This window comes from Mytilus galloprovincialis, chromosome 10 (genome assembly GCF_965363235.1).
Source record: "Mytilus galloprovincialis chromosome 10, xbMytGall1.hap1.1, whole genome shotgun sequence".
Classification (NCBI taxonomy): Eukaryota; Metazoa; Mollusca; class Bivalvia; order Mytilida; family Mytilidae; genus Mytilus; species Mytilus galloprovincialis.
In genome coordinates this window covers 69,138,393-69,158,460 of record NC_134847.1, presented here as the reverse complement: position 1 = coordinate 69,158,460, position 20,068 = coordinate 69,138,393, and the positions used below count along the sequence as shown (strand labels likewise).

Below are 20,068 nucleotides of genomic sequence, written 5' to 3'. Positions count from 1 at the left end.
AAGATCTTTGATATAGCCTAGAATAAACGAGCAAATATAAACGTAAACAACAACGTACTGGTTAGCCCGTAAGGACATAAACAGATATATATATAGACATAAACAGATATATATATATATATGACATAATGTAGTCCCAGAAAAATACTGAAAGTTTATACAGATAAGACTATTATAAAAGATACATTTTTACAAATTATTTCCCCAAAGGGAAAAAAGGGGGATGTGTACAAAAAAATGATCATGTCACAATTTTTGTCAGTCACGATTCACAGAAAAATAAATTTACATGATCACGGATCACGAAAATATATATAAACAAATCTGTAGAAAAACGGACCACGAAGAACGAAAAAAAACACCATCAGGCCCCTCATAGTTACGATACTGTTATCTATATTGGCTAGAGCTGAGACTATAGTAGTCTCAGGCTAGAGGCCGGTATAGGGGAGGGTTGAGATCTCACAAAGTGACCGGCACGCTTAGCCCCACCGCAAGCAAGGAGCCTCTTACTTTTGTAAATCTTGTATGATTTTTAATCTCAATTCATTTATAAGTTTCGAAGTTTAGTATGACTTCCATTATCACTCACTATAATACACAGTTTTGTTTAAGGTCGCCGAAGCACGTCTCTGGTGGGTGATTTTCTCGCTGTGTTATAGTCCCATTTGGTCGGTTTGTTGCTGCAGTCTCTTTGACACATTCCCATTCCCATTCTCAATTTTATATAACAAAGTATGTATTCTATTTGCCGCGTGACATTTTTCATTACTACTTCTTTTTTCCTGTAAATTATCTTTATTTTGCTTAGACCCTTATGGCGGTAATTTTAAAATAAAGATTATACATTTATCAGTACAATGACATGTAATATTATAATATATGATAAATAAATGTATATTTTTTTTTATATAAATAAGGCCGTTAGTTTTCTCGTTTGAATTGTTTTACATTGTCTTATCGGGGCCTTTATAGCTGACTATGCGGCATGGGCTTTGCTCATTGTTAAAGGCCGTACGGTGACCTATAGTTGTTAATGTCTGTGTCATTTTGGTCTCTTGTGGACAGTTGTCTCATTGGCAATCATACCACATCTTCTTTTTTTATATAATAGATATTAGAAGATGTGGTATGGGTGCCAATGAGACAACTCTCCAACCAAGTCACAATTTGTAAAAGTAAACCATTATAGGTCAAAGTACAGTCTTCAACACGAAGCCCAAATGTAAAGTATGTGTCCTCTGGTACTACACCTATGTGCCTGAGGTTTGATTTTTAACATAAACGGAGACTACGATAACACAGTGTGAGTCAGCCTTTTCCCGCCATTGTTTGAAACTCAAATATCTCGAAAAGTAGTTCTCTAATTTATATAATTTTTAGCTTATTTTGTTCCTTAACTAATGCTATTTTGAATTATAGTATCGTATCAATTTAAAATTCTTGATTTGTAAAAAGTAAATTGTAAAAAATGATGTGATTTTGATATATCCAATTAGAATGATTCCTCAGAATCATAGGTGAACGTGATGATCACCAAAGTCATCTTCGCTAGCCAAGGGTTACGACCCACTTCCCTAGTGGAGAGGAGGGAAGTGAATCGTAACCCTTGGCTAGCGAAGATGCACCAACATGAGTATGACAATAACAACGGAACTGCTGGACAAATCTAGTATGCAATCACAAAAAATCCATAGACTCGGAGTTATAGTGGCAGTTGAAGAGTTACACTTATTAATGGTAAGCGTGGAATAACCTGCGAGATCCAATATTACAAACAATTAAGAACCTACTAACCACAAGTGGGAATGTGCGAGTAGAAGATCTCACATGTGAAATGACAATTCAAGTATTAATGGACATTACAAAAATACAAAAGATATACAGAATCACATCTGACCTGATATCTCAAATAGAATTCCAATCAAGAAGACTAGTGTTCCTCATACACAACGCACGATATCAACTGGTGATGAAAGACCGAGCAAAGAAAAAGGCTGTCTGAGAGTGGGGGCAAGGATGGGAGGACAGCAATGTAAAATTTAAACAAAACAATTTAAAAATTTAGTCTACTTAACACTATTTTTAACAGTATAATCCTTCTCATTAAATCTATATAGTTTCAGTTCATAAATATTCTGTGAATTAACTGTAAATAGTTGTAAAAACATCATCTTTCTAATTGTTCTCATAATACACAGTGAATAAATTAGTGTCAACTTATCTTTAAAGATATAAAGGCAAATTCCTAAAGGTCAAACTTACAAAGACCAAAATCTTGGCCTTTTTCATTTTGTAAATTATCTAAAAAGTGAATTATCTAAAAAGTGAATATGTGACCTAATCTGTAAATGTTATCATATTAAATATTGATCAGTAAACCAAAAATAAAAAAATATATGAAAAATAACTGCTAAAAGTAAAAATCATAATTTTTCCTTTAATTGCATGTTAAAAGTCTTTTAAAAAACTGTAAACTTTCCATGTAAAAGTCAAAATAAAACCTGTAAACCTCCTTTATAAAAACACATAAAGACTTAAAAAATGTATATAGTGTATATAATGTTGTTGTGTTACGATTGTTAATTTATTCTTCAATTATTTTTTTGGTGGTGGAACTGTTCGACATACAAAGTATGGTTACCCTATAAAGGGTGTAAAGATCCAGTATTATTATATAGGACATCGTTTTGGTCAAATTCTTCATGCTCGCTTAAGAATGGATTCAAGTTCTTTGAATTCTCACCTTTTCGTTCGTAATTTAGTAGACTCTCCAAATTGTCGTTGTGGTGATGTAGAAAAAAATACTCACTTTCTGTTATCTTGTCCTATATACATTAATTTAAGACATGAACTATTAGATTCTATTTCAGTTCTTCCTGTCCGAGTAAACACAAAAACTTTGCTTTTTGGATCAACGGTACTCTCAGAAGAGCAAAATAGTATTTTATTCAGTTTGGTCCAAAAATATATTATTAAAAGTAAACGTTTTAACCCTTGATGTTAATGCCTCATCACTCAATAGGAACCATAGCATTTCGCACTGTATTACAATTATTCACGTTTATTTATTATTATTTTTATTTTATTTTTCTCATGATTTTTTTTTCTTCCTTTTTCACCTTTTTCATATTCATATATTTATTACAGAGCATGCCAGTATTTATAGTTATGTATTGTTCAATAAGTGTATTATGTCTGTAAAGGGAGACAGATTTGTAAAAGCAAATTGCTTGAATCTGAATCCTTAATATTATTTCATTGTATAATATGTTTAATGTTGATTTATCTGAATAAATATTGTTTAAACTAAGGTAAAAGTCCTCTGTAATTTACAACACACTTTTTGTTGAGAATTAGAACTTTTCCTTTTTATGATAGAAACACTGCTGCGGAAGAATACTTGTCTTCGGATAAGGGAGCAACCATTTGATTTTCTTGGGGGGGGGGGGAGGGGGGGCTATGGATTTTTTTGGAAAAAAAAAGTTTGTTTCCAGTTTTTGAAAAAAATCCATAGCCCCCCCCCCCCCCCCCCCCCCCCCCCCCCCCCGAAAATCAAATGGTTGCTGCCTAAGAAAAACATAGCTTCGTTCGCATTCCTAAAGATATGCGGTTGCTAGTCTTCACTCAGGGATGATTAAATTACATAATGAATTTTATGTCGCGACCACTTTGAAGGAGTTAAAAAGGTAATACCCAACTAGAATGGTGACTCATGCAAATATGTATTGCCTAACAAGATTTTTCATGAACGTTCTTTACCGTGAATATTTTATCAATTTTGCATTGCTTAGTTTTTATATGCTAAATGTTTACCAGTGCTTATTCATTAAAATTTGTGCATGTATTGTCTCGCTTGCTAATACTTGCATATCATAGCATATTTTGTTTGCTTTGTAGTACTTGCGGCTTGTATATATATGACTCTCTAGTAAATTTATAAAAATTATGCAGGACATATATGATCCGATACTACCAACGACATAACTTATTTTCTTAAAGAAATATGAAAACTTAAGGTTATTCTCAGGTTTAAATCACAAGTAAAAACGCAGGCAAAAACAGATTGGTTCGCTCAAACGTATTACCATTTCTTTGCGCAAACGTTATCACTGTCATATTGAAGACTCATTGAAATTCCACACGCAAATGTAAGTCGCACTGTGTTTTGTGTTTGTTAACCTGATTACTCAATCATCGTAGAGATAAACATTGGCTAAGATAAGGGACGACATAATGAAGGCTAGAGTTGTGCACCTACGGTTTAATAACAAATCCAACAAAAATTGATTTCAAGTTTATATGATAAGTTGTTGTGTTATGCTCTCAAAAAATGATTTGTGGTATTGTACATAAACCTTTATGCGGTAAAAGTGTAATATATTAACGTAAGAATGCAGAATTAATGTAAACTGATAATATACTTTTTTTTATTGTCATGGCTTTGTTAAAATAGAACAGTATTGTTTGATAGATTATAAGAGTATGATATTTTTTTTATAACAGCATTTAATTTGGTAAGGTTTGACCTATAACCTTATAACCAACACAGAAGTCCATCACATGATTTGTTTTGATGAATCAGATCCATTAGCTTACCTGGGTGCGCGAGTGTAATTAAATTTTGAAAGTTTTCCTCATTTAACAGTAACAGGAACAATACGTAAAAATGATGTGTGGCGGTCTTGGTGATATTGTTGATGCTGACGATGATGTGAAAGTGCTAGTTGAACAGGTTAGAACTAGAAGACATTTGGTTTCCTTTACTGCTTTAGTAAATGTAAATAGAAATCTATGAAATTTAAACACAAAGTTATAAGTTATTATAACCATAAAAAGAAGGTTGGGATTGGTTTTGGGGGTTATGGTCCCATCAGTTTAGGAATTAGGGGCCAAAAAGTGTCCCAAATAAGCATTTTTCTACTCTCCAGACAATAACTGAATAACTTGTGGAATGGTGTAAAATGATATCACAAGTTTCCATTCCACAAAGGGATGGTTAGGATTGGCTTTGGGGGGAAAGGGGGGGGGGGGTATGGCTCAAACCCAATAGGACTTAGGGGCCACAAAAGGGGAAAATAAAGGTTTCCTTGTAAGTGGACAATTAAAAAAAAATACAAATTATAAGTTTGAATTACCTCCCTTACACTGCTTGTAGATTATAAATGTATAAAGAAATGTTGTATTGACTTGAGGTGATTGGCTGCCAATTTATTATTAGAAGTTACTATTTAAAAAAATGCTGATTAAGGAATATCTATTTTAAGCCATGATAATGTATGCCACTTTCTATTTTAAGACTTTTATGATTTATTTGAATGAGTAATTATGGTTGCAAACTCCATCGGAAATTTGAATTGAGATTATGACCATATTTTGAGGGAAATATTTTTTTTTTGAAAAAGGAGGGGGGTGGCATTTTTTCTCATTTCAGATTTCAAATATTAAAAAGAAAATTATTATTATTTTTTGCAAAAAAAGGTTGTTTTTTTTGGAAAGGGGGGTCGGTTACTTCACAACAGTGTAGTGTATTGCTCAAAAGAAAAGAAAAATGGAATAACGTTTTTTTTTGGGGGTAGGGGGCAATTCGCAACAGCATAGTGTATTGCACAAAAGCAAGAAATTGATTATAAATTGTAATCTTATAACCAATTCATAGTTCTTATTATGTGTCAAATATTTAATTTCAATCCAAATTCAGACCTGTATCAAGCGCGAATATTGTGTCCATTTTTTTCCCATCTGTTCAGGGTTGGACCTCTGTGGTCGTATCCAGCTGCCCTCAGCAAAGCAATTTATTGGTTATTATCTTCAATATTATTATAGATGGAGATAAACTGTAAACAGCAATAATGTACAGCAAAGTAAGATCTACAAATAAGTCAACATGACCAAAATGGTCAATTGACCCTTTAAAGAGTTATTGCAAGAATGTTCAGTAAAGTAAGATCTACAAACACATCACCATCACCAAAACACAATTTTGTCATGACTTCTATTCAGGTCTATAATGTGTGACTTTTGTTTTATATGCACATAGACTAAGGTGAGAGACACAGGCTCTTTAGAGCTCGTAGTTTCTCTTTCTCGTCTGAAAGCATGTTCCACCTTAATACAATGCACTGCTTAAAACAAGACATTGCTAAATAAAAGCAATCTATAAAGGAGTGTCAAAATTTAAACATGGATTCACTATTGTGAATAATTTTGATCATGCATGACAAAACATTCTCAGCATAAAAATTCAAATAAATTTCCAATGACATTTTGCAAAATATCTTTTATAATCATTATTGATTCATTAATGCCTTAGTACAAACATAAGAGATTTTAACCTCAACATATTTACAAAGTTCTATTTTGTTCCAGCTTACTGGTGCAGTAAATGAAAAGACGGGGAAAAATTATGGCAAACTGGCAGCCTTGAAATATGGTACACAAGTTGTAGCAGGGACCAACTACTTTGTAAAGGTAATTTTAAAGAATACTTTTGGTTTGTATTGCTGGGGGGAAAATGGGGTAATTGAAATAACAATACTTTAATAGACAAGTAGTTTTCATGTCATTATCCCAGATTTAGTACAACTACAAGGTCATCACCTGACATGACCAGTCATCCTAAAGACAAGATGTTGGTTCTGATAATTGTAGCAACATAATTAGTTCCTGGATCATTAGTATTATATATTTAAAGCTACAATAAAATTAAATCACTCAGTATGGTGATTTATTTGTCCTACCTTTAAAAACAGGTGATTATATTTAAGAAAGACAACTCTTACTTCCAACATTTCTGGAAAAATGTTACTTGGATTGGTGATTTCTTAATCACTCATTTTAAAGTAAGTCCCCTGACTGAACAAGTATCTGTTTAATAAAGATAAGAAACCATAATGTTTTATATTACATGTATTAGTTTAGTAAATGTTAAATGTTTCTGTATTTATATACCCCTGTTGGTCCATCCTTCCATGTTTATGTCTGATTGTCCCAATGAAATCTACTTCATGAATAACAAATCAAGTTTTTAAGGTTCATGTGGACCCTTTGGCTGAATGGCTGCATTTTTACCTCAAAATTTACTCCCGAGTTACAGACAAACCTGTGTATCAAGAAAAGTTTTAAGGCATAGAATGCCCTAGATAAACAAATTTTTAATGCATTGTATGTTTTAATAAATTTAAAACTTAACTGGATTTTGCAGTGCACTCTTTTTCGTCCCTTCAAAAGATGATAGAATTAACAAACAGTTGAGTTTCCCTTGATATGGTCCACTCAGGTACACAGTTTAAATCACCAATTATAACCAGGTATCTATTGTCTATTGACACATTCTCCATTTCCATTCTCAATTCTATCCTTCTACATGTATTGTCCAGGTCAATCAATACATTTCACTTCAATTATTACCTGTGGGGAAGATCTCAAACCTCTTTCCCCAACTTAATTTATTTTTGCACAGGTTTGTCTGTACTCAGTGAAAATTTTAAGGCATAAATGTCTAAATGAACCTTATAATAGTACAAACAGAATATCTTACATTTGTTTTGTATATTTCAGGTAAAATCTGATGATGGTAGTATATTACATCTAAGGATATATCAACCACTACCCCATACCAACCAACCAGCAGAACTCCATAGTGTTCAGGAAAATAAATCAGAAGAAGAAACATTAACTTATTTTTAAGGATAATTATTTTTGTTACCAGTAGATTATTTCCAATTGTTATTTTTATTTCAGATTCCTTTTTACATGATTGTTTTGTAATGTACTTTTTTGCAATAATATACACCGGTTGCAGATACTCACAGAACCACAATATATAATTATAAAACATTGTGTTTAATTTTATTTTTGTCGAGCCTGTGACTTCTGCAGAAAGCTTGACAGTTATTAAGCGGTGTGTACAATCTTCTTAAAAGCTTAATATTTCAGAAGGTAGAAGACCTGGATCATTCATACTTTGTATATAGATGTGTTATGTTATGAAGTTTCCTTCTGTCATATGTTTTTTGTCCTTGACCTCATTTACATGGTTCATTGACTACTTAAAAAAAGTTAAGCTTTTTAGTATTCTTAATTTCTCTCTTATTATGAGTAATAGGATAACTATATTTAGTATTTGCATACCTTTCAAAGTCCTCATGCCTGTCAGACAGTTTTCACTTGACCTCAACCTCGTTTCATAGATCAGTGTACAACTTTAAGTTTGTGATTAAGTCCATATCTCAGATACCGTAAGCAATAGGTCTTGTATATTTTGTATATGGAATGATTGTAAGGTGTACATGTCCAACCGTCATCTGACCTTGACATAATTTTCATGATTAAGTGGTTTTTGCCAAGTTTGTGTTTTTGGTCTGTTTTTTTTTACATTATGCAATAAATCAACTATTGTTAGTGTTTGAAAATATTTTAAGATGTCTGGCAATTATCATCTGAGGTAATTTGCATGGTTCACTGGTCTATTTTAAGTTTTCTTGGGTAAGTTTGTTATTAAAAAAGTAACATATAAAAATAAGCAGATGACGTATGATTGCCAATGAGACATCTTAGCAACAGTGTTCAAATGATGTGGATGTTAGAAATTATAGACAAACCTATGACCTTCAACGAGTCGATGAGAAAAACTCTCATCATATAGTCTTCTATAAAATACAGGACAACAAATTGTGAAACAATTTAAACAAATGAACCAAAGACAACCACTGATTTACAGGGTTTCGACTTAGGACAGCACATGAAGAATGTGGTGGAAACACGTTTGTGAGCACTCAACCCTCCCATAACCTTGGTTTATAGTGGTGTAAATCTGTAGCAATTGGTTAAACTCCTAAGATCAGTACAAGGCACACAAACAAATAAAGTTAAAACAATAGAAACAAAGCACAGAAATAAGAGTACTTGCAGTTACTGAAAGCTAGTTCAAAACCAACTACAACTAATAAATAAATCAAACTTAGCACAAATTGTTGCCTATGCTCAAGGAGGTGTAGTGACCATAATGAATGTTCCTTAATTTTAGTTCCAACAAAGGTCACCAAGGACAGATCCAGCCATTTTCACAAAGGGAGGGGGGTTAAAACTATATGTCCGCATTCAAATGCATTGAACGTCAAATACCCTGGATCCGCCACTGGTCACAATGATACGTAAGAGTTTATAGCAGGATTAGTATCCAAACCAATGAAGAAATGTTTTACCAGCCTTTCTTGTCTTATCTTTTTGTTAATAATTATTACAGAATTTTAAATTGTCTCTAAGTTGTAGTCCTGCTTATCAATGAAGACTGGTATTACGTAACCTCTAAAATTTTGAGTTTTTTTGTTGTTGGATTTGGGTTACTGTATCTCTGGTATTCTCTTTTTCACTTTGAGCTTCTTTATTTCTACACAAATTATGGTTTCAAGTTAACATAAAAGTTTCAATCTTGTGTACTAAAAATGAGGATCATCTATTGCAGTGAGGCACATATAGATCAACAGTCGGACAATTTGACATATTCATATTCATACTTTTCATAAATCTACACAGATGTGATACTTCATAACCTTGAACAGAGGTGGAAATAAGGTGGTCTATTCCCGCCCTTTTCATAACTTCCTATATGATAAATGCAAAGACTTTTGAAAAATTCCAAACTTTTGCCTTGGAACAACCTCCCTCTTTTTCATAATGATAGATCTGCAATATTAGAAGACGCATAATGAACAATCATACAAAATGTGATTCATACTCTTTTTGATACACACCAGATATCTTCACTTCCAAGAGGATGTGTTGTCATCTTCAACAACAGCCACTTTGCAATAATGTAGACATACAAATGTAAATGCAGGTTGTACGGTGACTACAATAACCGTTAGTCATTTGGTCCCTGGTGGAGTGTTGTCTAAGACTCTCATTGGCATTCATGCCACATCTTCTTATTTTTGTAAGATCTTAAAAGAATGAAATTAATTGCTGGAATCTTGTGTTTCTGATAAAAACAAAATTGTTTACAATTTCTTTATCTTATAACTCAGCCCAAAACATGACATATATAAATTTGTAGATCTTGTCTAGAGGATCATTTCAACTGTTAAAAGTTTCTCTCTGTCTTCTACAGTTACAGCCCAAAACATAAAATGTGTCCAAAAAAGATCACTTAAGGCAAATAACTTCTAAAAGGAATCACTTCACAATTTTTCTATGTAGGTCTTGTCTTGCTAATCTCATTGGCTGTTTTTCTCTATATTTTATTGTAACAATTATAGGTAGATTGACCTATTTGTAGATCTTGACTAATTGATCATTTATGCTGTTTACAGTTTATATCTATCATCTATATTTAGTTCAAATCATAAAAAATGATAAAACTCATCATCTAAGGGCAATAACTCATGAGGAGTCAAACTGTTTTATAGGTCTCATCTTGCTTACCATTTAAGCTATATTTTCTATAGTCTAGCAACAAATTAAACTTCATTTAAGGGCAATAACTCCTTAATGGAGTTTACATTTTCGTCTATGCTTACCTATTTTCTATTTGGTCTGGCTGCTTGCAGTTTGTTAAACTTCCCTCATCTTATATCTAAATAGTTTCATTTGTAAACCAACAAGGGAAACTTGTTAATAGCAGGAAACAAAACAGGAAAATATATATTTGCAAAATTTATTCTGTCATTAAAAATCAAATTCACATAATACCACACTCAAAAGTTTACAATAAATGCTCTTAAAGTTAAAGCTCATCAATTAACATCTATAACATAAATTCTTTACATTCAGACCAATGTAAACTGAGTGTGTGTGTACAATCCCATATATTTGAAATAGTATACTAAAGCAGCATATGTATTACATTCTATATGAGTAGCTGAACACACTATGTTAAGTGTATATTAGCCTACATACTAGTATTTAGAAGTCACTTTATTTAATTGTTGTTGTATTTTTTAATCATTAAAGATTCTTTGTTTTCCAAGGACAGAGATAAACAAAAAATATATTCTTTCTAAAAAGGAAAATAGCTGAACAATACACTGCATACAAAACTGTTCTTTAAGTTTGCATTGGAATAAAACTAAATCAGAACACATTCAATTATACATACATTTTAAGTTTATTGAACAATAGGCATTAACTGTTGAATGACTAGCACTTTAATTCCTGATTATTTACATGATTAGTTCATTAATATAAAGTCATCTATAATATACTGTCTATAAGTCTTTCCTGTTTTCATCATATCAAGAAACTTTTTCTGATAAATACAACAACAAAAAATGCCCACTTATCAAGATAGTTTATGCAGTAGAAGTTTAAAGAATACAATTAGTTTTCCATTTTAGCCTCCTGAAGTCTTGAAGCAACATTTTCCCAATTAACAATATTCCAAATGGCGCTAACATAATCTGGTCTGACATTCTTGTACTGTAAATAGTAGGCATGCTCCCAGACATCAATACCAAATAATGGAATCAAACCTAAAACAGAAAATAAATCATCAATACACGACCTTCTTACCTTCTGTGTATCATTTCTTTTAGACGAAATATAATGGGGACACTTCGACAGGGAGGGCCCATACAATAGTTTCTCTTCCTAAAATAATTTCACCAAATAAAAAAAATAAATACATATAAGTATGATTTAAGCTTCTTTTCTAAGTAGTGAAACTCCATTTACCTATATTTATGTATGAGAGTTATAGGTGTACTAATAATGTTTATGATTAAAAAGATCCAGATACTAGAACATTCACAAATTTTGTATAATATGTGTGTAGTCTTGAGGGTACCTTTTTTTAAAAGGTTTTGTAACACATAATCCATTACAATTTTGGAGAGAATTGTTTTTATTTATTTGCTGGTATTGAACTTTTAATATGGACTTGACAAAAGCTTGTTATCCTCCAACTTGATCCATCTTGGTTACTTCATTGATTAATAGTAGGGTTTTTTTAATCGTTTCAATTGCACAGTCAACAAATTGTAATTCTAAATAAGTAGTGATTTCTTCTGTTCCCTCACTTGACTTTATGTCACTTATTCAGATGGTTCTGAATTTCTGTGAAAATGTCAAAATAAAGTAGCCTTAACTACGCAGAATTTTGTTTTATATGACAAAAGATACTGGAGATATTTCAACTCTTGTTGTTATTTTGCTCAATAACATCAAGACTTATTCGATTGGACAAATAAAATGATTAAATTTTCTGTGTATTACTGACTGTTTAGTACTGTAAATTCGGAAATTATTGCAATGTTTTTATTATGGCAAAAAATGATTAAAACTCTCATTTTGAAATTTTGTATATGAATTAACAGGATTTTGTTTATGAATTAAACAGGATTTTTCTCACTATCGCAAAAATTAAAATCCAATTAAGTCTAAAATAACAAAATCACAATAGTAAATGCACGCAAGAATTTCTGGATTTACAGTAATCTGACCCCTGTTGGTATGTACCTGTAGTGGGAAGTAGAGGGTCTTGATTAGCACAGGCTGCAATTCTCAATCTACCACTGACTGGATTATACCCTAGCCATGACCATCCTGATCCCTGGACTGCTACTGCTGCATCGGAAACTTGTTTCTTCATTTTATCAAACGAGTCAAAATCACGAATTATCATTTCCTTCAAATCCCCTGAGGGAAGCCCTCCTCCACTTGGACTTAACACTTCCCAGAATATTGAATGATTCAAATGCCCTCCTCCATTAAATTTCAAAGCTGGTTGTAATTGGATAATCTGATTGACATTATCTACAACGAAAGTAATGTATGTGTTAAAAATCTGATCAGATAAAAAACAGGAATTTGATGCTTCAATAATAAATATATATACTTATACATTTGAACAAAAGTATATAGAAAACAAAGTGCACAGTTTGCCTGATTTACACATTTTCTAGAAATTTGGTTGCAGGTTATATGAACAGTGTTAAAAACAACATGTATCTTGAGCTTTTGCTCACTTAGAGAAGAAACCTCAAAGCAATGCATAGTATGCTATAACTAGATGAAACGTGATGCTATATATACATGTACAACAAGAAATGCTATCTAGTTGAAGTTGTTGTATAAAATGTGTTGAAAATTTCCATAAAGTTCAAGAAGATTTTAAAAGATTTGAGTTTCCAGGAAAACAGGAGATCAAATATATAGAAGGAACTTGTACAAATCACAGAGTATGGCTGTATGAGAAGAAGCTAGTTCCTATATATCAATGACTAGTAGTTGCTGATAAAAATACAACAGAAATGTGCCACAGATCTATTAATGAACACAGATACACCAGTATCATATACAAAAGGAGGGGAGTATGATTCAATAATCCACAAAAGACTGTCATCATGGTCATTGTCTTTGGTAATTAATATTGGCAATCTAATAAAAGTCTGAGATATTTTTGCCAATTTGATAAAGGCTGTCGTTTTTTAACTTGGGAATCCTTTTGTCCTGATTGTGGCACCTTGAGATATCCAATTAAGTATGCAAGATTTTGTATGTTCTATCCGCGAAAATTTGCACCCCCACGAAAATAACCTGCTATACGGTATTTCAATCGTAAGCAGGCAATCCAAATTTGAAGTCATGCATTGGTCCTTTTAACTTTTAGTTTGAAAGTATCAAAATCATTTGTATGTGTTTCAGATTCAGTTACATGCAGCGAAATGAGGATGTTTCAAACAGTTTTTATCAATTCTTTGTCTCTCTGTGTCAAAGGACATGCATTTTTAGTTGCAATAAGATAGGCCTTATTCATTGTTGAAGGCAATATGGTGACAGTTTTTCATTTCTGTGTCATTTGGTTTCATTGTAAAGAGTTGTCTTATTGGCAATCATACCACAACTTCTTTTTTATATACTTGCTGCGAGTTACTTTTAAATACAAACAAAATGTCATAATTCTTTTACTTTTTGCCACAGCTTCAGCTAACTTTTCTTCAGCCACATTTAAGTTGTTGACATAGGTATTGTGGTGTTTTGAATGATGCAACTGCATGATTTCAGCAGAAACATATGGCTCCAAGGCATTGTAATCATATGGCAAGTCAGGCAGGGTGTGTTTGGTTCTGTTACAAGTTACAGCTGTTCCATATCCAGCAGCCTTTGTCAGGACACTGTATATATAAAATAATAATAGTATTCTATACATAATACAACCTTGAAGTTCAGATCCACATTTTACTTCATTTTAAACCAGAAGCAATGAATAAAGCTAATTGGTACAAGTACTGTAAATTCAGAAATTATTGCTTGCATTTAATTTATTATTGTGATTTTGTCATTTTAAACAATGTTAGACTAAAATGCTATTTAAATTCAGAGTTCGTGAAAAGTGGTGGTCCTCAGGATTTTACCACCACAATTTTGCATAGGACTGACACAATTTTAGTATTTTTTAATAGAATTAATAGTGAGGACAGGCAGATTTTCTTCAAGGACCACCAGCAATGACCAGGGAAAAATAGATTTCGCAAACTCTGTAAACTTTGCAATTTTGAGAAAAATCCTTAATGTACAGTTTATCAGACACATTCACCATTTCCATTCTCAATTTTATGTATTTAATAACAGAACAGTTCGAGGCAAGACTATAAAATTCCAAAATTTGGTGTAAAACACTGAAAAAACTAATTGCAATCAATTTATGACAAGTAACTGTGTTCGAAATCATTATTGTATGCAACACAAATGATTATTGTATCTAATGCATGGTCAATATACAACTGCCACCTCCTTAAAACTGTTGCTGAAGAAGAAAGCATTTTTCAAATAGTTGCTGTTCTGACTTCGCCACACAGCCTTGATTGACCTTGAACTCTCGAAACTATAATGTCTGGATCTGACACGGTAAGGTAAGGTTTTTGATTCGGAATCTATAACAAGATACAGTAACTGTAAAGATGTCTTAGATGATCCTAGATTGGTCGTTCCTTTTTTCTATTCTTTTTTTACTTTTTATACCAATTGTATAAAATAAAATTGAGAATGGAAATGGGGAATGTGCCAAAGAGACAACAACCCGACCATTGAAAAAAAAATGTTTATTTATTTGGAACATTATTCTTTATTCTATATAGTTCAGAACAAAAGTATTATACACTGGCTATACATTCTTTACTGTCCAAGTTTGCCCATTTTCTCCTGTTAACCCTCAAAAATTTCACACGGTTTGAGGAACTGCATGGGTCTGATTTTTATGCCCCACCTACGATAGTAGAGGGGCATTATGTTTTCTGGTCTGTGCGTCCGTTCGTCCGTCCGTCCGTTCGTCCGTCCGTCCGTTCGTTCGTTCGTTCGTTCGTCCGTCTGTCCCGCTTCAGGTTAAAGATTTTGGTCGAGGTAGTTTTTGATGAAGTTGAAGTCCAATCGACTTCAAACTTGGTACACATGTTCCCTTTGATATGATCTTTCTAATTTTAATGCCAAATTAGAGATTTTACCCCAATTTCACGGTCCACTGAACATAGAAAATGATAGTGCGAGTGGGGCATTCGTGTACTGAGGACACATTCTTGTTTTTTATATACTAACATAACAAGAAATAAAATTTGAAATCAATGTCGTATTCATCTGAGACTACTATATATTATTGTGTTATAGTAGCCTCAGTATTCATGTATATATGTTGTGTACAAGTTGTAATGTTGTACAAATTATGATTTGTACAGATTTTTTGTATAAAATAATCAGTGTTTTATGAATCGCTTAACAGAAATGGATGATGCAAGCACACAGTCTTTTGTTTCGTATATTTCTGTTTTATTTTCACAACTACATGATACAGTATAATACGAAACATTGATTAAAAAACATTATAAGAACACAAAAGTACTTTTGATCAAGGATTATACAAATCCTTGTTTTGATGAATAGTATTTTTGTATAAGGAGAAAAATAAAATTATAATTTAAACAATTCTGGTGTCTTTATTTCAAGTTTCAGGACAAAAACAACAGCTCTAAATGTTAGGTTGAAGTATATTAATTTGAATAAAAAAACTTCAAAGTGATACATTTTAGAAGATAAACCTGTATCACCTGGTGCAAGAAGGTATGTGTGAAAAAACTTATAACTTGTACAAAAAATCTGTACAAATTATAATTTGTACAAACTTACATCTTGTACACAACAAATATAAACATATTTTTGAAACGTTAAAATTAAATACTAGTATTCAATAAAACAGCTTGTATTTATAAGATTTACCGATTCCTACCAATGTGATGGTGTTAACGATGCTTTCGGTTATGGTGCTCGCAAAAGAAGCGTTCTGCGTGTGCCCGTATAACTGTATAAAATTTGAGTCTTGATATTGTTTAGTTTCGATTTAAACGCATTTCAAGTTTAGGAACATCAAAACAATTAATATACATTATTGTTACTTCGTAATTAATCGGTTCCTTACCCAACTCTGTATGTCTCCGAGGTAACAATATTTTTTTTATCATAATTGTTACATTTTCATGTAACCGAAGCCAGTGCCATACTCTTATGAAACAGTGGTTAAAGCAGAGACATATATATGTATATATGTCTCTGGTTAAAGTGTGTTATATATGGCAAAAGTTTTTTTATTTAAATGCGTGATTTTTCAATTTCCATTATTTATTAAGCGACATCACTTCAACCAGAGACATATAATACATGTATTATATATGTTTATGGCCCGATAACGCAGTTATTTTTCAATTTCCATTAGTTATTAAGCGACATCCCTTCAACCAATCTAATTAAAATAGTGATCTCTGATAACGTTATACCATGGAAGTAATATTACTTCCATGGTTATACACTACATAAAAAATTATGTAGTTTAACGTAATTAGATTGCACTTCAACCAGAGACATATAATACATGTATTATATATGTTTATGGCCCGATAACGCAGTTATTTTTCAATTTCCATTAGTTATTAAGCGACACCCCTTCAACCAGAGACATATATGTATTATATATGTCTATGACACGAGAACGCAGTTATTTCGTAGTGCATTTCTTTTAGACAATAAAAAGAAATTTCAAAAAAAATCCCACCAAAGCTTTCTCAATAGAATTTTAACAGTGTGATGCACTACTTTTGAGACATATTATATCGAAAACTCTTCATCAGCTCTAACTCAAAATATGGACAATTTTTATTTTAAGGGGGTCTTGAATTTTTTGACAGCTTTTGGAATACTGACTATTATTATCATTTCTGCTGGACCAAATCACTACTTACTTTAAAACTCCTGACCCAAATTCTGTTAGGTGTAGTTTCACCCCCCTACTAGCTGTTTGAGGCATTTAAAAACATGACTGAGAAATACATTTGGAAAGGGTATAAAAATGGCAAGAACACACTGTCTACACTAGGTCCGTGACTATATTCGTACTGTGTTCCCGGACCCTCTGCTTCAACCTAAGAGATTAAAACTGGATTTTTGTTTTAAATAAAACTATCATAACTGCGTGCTGTGCTCTATTTAAGTGCCAGTCTTTGTAAGAATCAGGCAATTTAGGTAAAAATCAAAACATGATCAGAAAAAACCCACCGAGCTAATCATGCTATTTAATACTAATCATCATCCTGAGTTAAAAATAATTGGTATTTCGTGTGTGTGTGTCTGGTAATATCAAATAACTTGGAACTTTTGAAAAATAATTGGAATGTCTACGTATAGTATACATCTAAAAGATTTTCTTTCCGGAAAGAACTTTTAGGTACTAGTATACACACAATGTATGCCGCGGGATACTTTCAATGTGATAAATATGTCACCTTTTATGACTGACATCGGATAGATATCCTGGAAATCTATGCAATCGTCATTTTTCTAGCAAATGGTATAAAATAAGGAGATGTGGTATGCAGTTCGAAAGTAGGTTATTGAGACAACTAGCCACCAAATATTAAAAAAGAAGATGTGGTGTGATTGCCAATGAGACAACTCAACGGTCCACAAGAGACCAAAATGACACAGACATTAACAACTGTAGGTTATCGTACGGCCTTCAACAATGAGCAAAGCCCATACCACATAGTCAGCTACAAAAAGCCACCGATACGACAATGTAAAACAATTCAGACAAGAAAACTAACGGCCTTATTTATATGACAAAATGAACGAAAAACAAATATTTAACACATAAAAAACGACAACCACTGAATTACAGGCTCCTGACATGGGACAGGCACATACATAAATAATGTTGTGGGGTTTAGGAGCAGATCCAGGAAATTGGAAACGGGGGGGGGGGGGGGGGGGGGGGGGCGAAGTTTTGTATGTATGCCGAGCGGAGCGATGTGAAAAAATTTTGGGACCTTTTTACGATAAAAACTATAAAATAAGTGTAAAATGCACTTTTTAAACGGTTCCTGGCGTGGGGCATGTATATTCTATAGTTGCTGTAAAGTGTAAGTGTTGGACATTTTTTTATGCTGTATTCTCCCAATTGGTTGCCTGTCATAAAATGATAGTATGGATCCAAAGCTATGTACTGATATATTTGATGTGGGACTTGTCAGTAAAAAATAGACATGGAAAATTCTCGTTTGTTGTATGTTAAGTCAGCATAATCTCATAGATTTCTTGTTGTAAACAAGAAATACGTCGGGCTATTCTATGTAATTTACAATACGACCAACACGAGTTAAAAAAGTCAAACAAGCAATTTTTATCCAAATGTTTGGTTGATATGTTTCATGCACCCAACAAAATTAATGGAGGTGAGGGGTTCCAAATCAACCAAAGGCTACGAATGAGTCTGAAATGACGTCACAACGAATTTATGAATGACGGTCGACAAATTGAGACATAAAGGCCACACTCAGCAGACAGGTTGCAGTCTGGTCTTAAAAAAAGTATTCAATATATCAGTCAGTCAGCGAAACAGACATTCCGGTCATACATGTCATACATGCAAACCCCGGCCTCAAACAAATACGCCCGTTTTGTATTCATCATGTTCATTTAACATGAACTTTTATTTTTTTATTTAATGCAAAAATCAGAGTCAGATTTTTTTCTCTCAAATACCTTAGACTGCCTCCTCAAATCAAATGGTTCGTACCTTAGACTTTAAATCTATCTAAAGCTTATACTGACTGGGATCATTATTAAAGTATCACCCTATTTTAAAATAGGCTGGGGCGTTTGGGGATAAATATGTTTTCGTAGGTAAATAATATTGCTGTGGATTTTTTTTCATGAGAGTGTAATAGAGTATTACTTTCTGTTTGGTTGAATTGTGAAATAGATGTCACCACGTTCTTGCCCAATCCTGTGCGCTTTGAAGGTATCATGGTTGTCATCCTCAGCCTAAGCAATGTGTTACTGTAATTTTAATTTCAAAATAACTAAGTGACGTTTCATTTTACGCACTGATCAACTCCACCATCAGTAGCGAATCACATGACTTTGACATAATCAGTAAATACCAGCGAAAAATATCTTTATAAGTAAAGAATTGTCGCATGAAAATTAAATACACGGGAAATGGCAAAGTTCACAAAGTCTAGTCTAATTAATCATTTTACAAACAAAAAAAATCCAAGCAAGGAGGGCGTACGCCCTCTACGCCCCCTCTGGATCCGCCACTGATTGTGAATTTGCATTTAAAAAAAACAAATTTATAAGATTATTACTTAATTATAAATATTAATTAATTTTAAGTGTAGATTATATTTAGCTTGATTCTTAATGTTGTTGAATTGGCATTTTAAGAGGAGGTAACTCTGAAATAGGGCATTTTCTGAAGGAATCTAGATGATCCTAGATGGACTTATTGTTAATTTGTATTTTAGCCTGGAAAAATGCACGGCCGGTGACCCTATCTTTTCTTTTGATATTCTCAAAGCATTTTCTAACATTTATCTTCGACTATTTTATTTTACAATTCTATCCTTTAGTTTAGCTTCTAATCACATAATGATGTTTTTCCTGTATAAACTATACAAAATGTGTCATTTTGTCACAACCTGTAGCTTGGGAAAATTCGAGGTGACCTATAATTTTCCATATATTTTTGAACATATATCAATATATATACTGTTGTTTCTTATTTGTGTTTTTAACTATGTATTCT

At 32.5% G+C, this 20,068-nt stretch overlaps 2 protein-coding genes across 3 annotated transcripts in view; one reads left to right on the top strand and one right to left on the bottom strand.

The window, feature by feature from the left end:
* The first annotated feature begins 4,538 nt into the window (after positions 1-4,538).
* Positions 4,539-7,840, top strand: LOC143048244 (cystatin-B-like). Its single transcript, XM_076221803.1, has 3 exons — positions 4,539-4,735; positions 6,370-6,471; positions 7,561-7,840. Exons 1-3 carry the CDS (start codon positions 4,670-4,672, stop codon positions 7,687-7,689), a joined length of 297 nt encoding a protein of 98 aa, XP_076077918.1. The 5' UTR covers positions 4,539-4,669; the 3' UTR covers positions 7,690-7,840.
* Positions 7,841-10,643: 2,803 nt separating this feature from the next.
* The window catches only part of LOC143048243 (superoxide dismutase [Mn], mitochondrial-like), a 368,265-nt gene continuing 358,840 nt past the window's right edge, over positions 10,644-20,068 (bottom strand). The window contains exons 2-5 of one of the 2 annotated variants that reach the window (XM_076221802.1): positions 14,731-14,765; positions 13,909-14,114; positions 12,457-12,753; positions 10,644-11,471 (exon numbers count right to left, since the gene is read on the bottom strand). In XM_076221802.1, coding sequence (XP_076077917.1) covers positions 11,320-11,471; positions 12,457-12,753; positions 13,909-14,114; positions 14,731-14,762 — 687 coding nt within the window. In that variant the 5' untranslated portion in view covers positions 14,763-14,765 and the 3' untranslated portion in view covers positions 10,644-11,319. Of the gene's footprint in view, positions 11,472-12,456; positions 12,754-13,908; positions 14,115-14,730; positions 14,832-20,068 lie in introns of those variants that run through there. The other variant, XM_076221801.1, reaches the window with a different exon arrangement.

Coding starts and splice junctions, on each gene's coding strand:
- LOC143048244 (XM_076221803.1), top strand. CDS start 4,670: ATGATGTGTGGCGGTCTTGGTGATATTGTTGATGCTGACGATGATGTG. Junction 4,736..6,369: donor TGAAAGTGCTAGTTGAACAG/GTTAGAACTAGA, acceptor ATTTTGTTCCAG/CTTACTGGTGCAGTAAATGA. Junction 6,472..7,560: donor GGACCAACTACTTTGTAAAG/GTAATTTTAAAG, acceptor TGTATATTTCAG/GTAAAATCTGATGATGGTAG.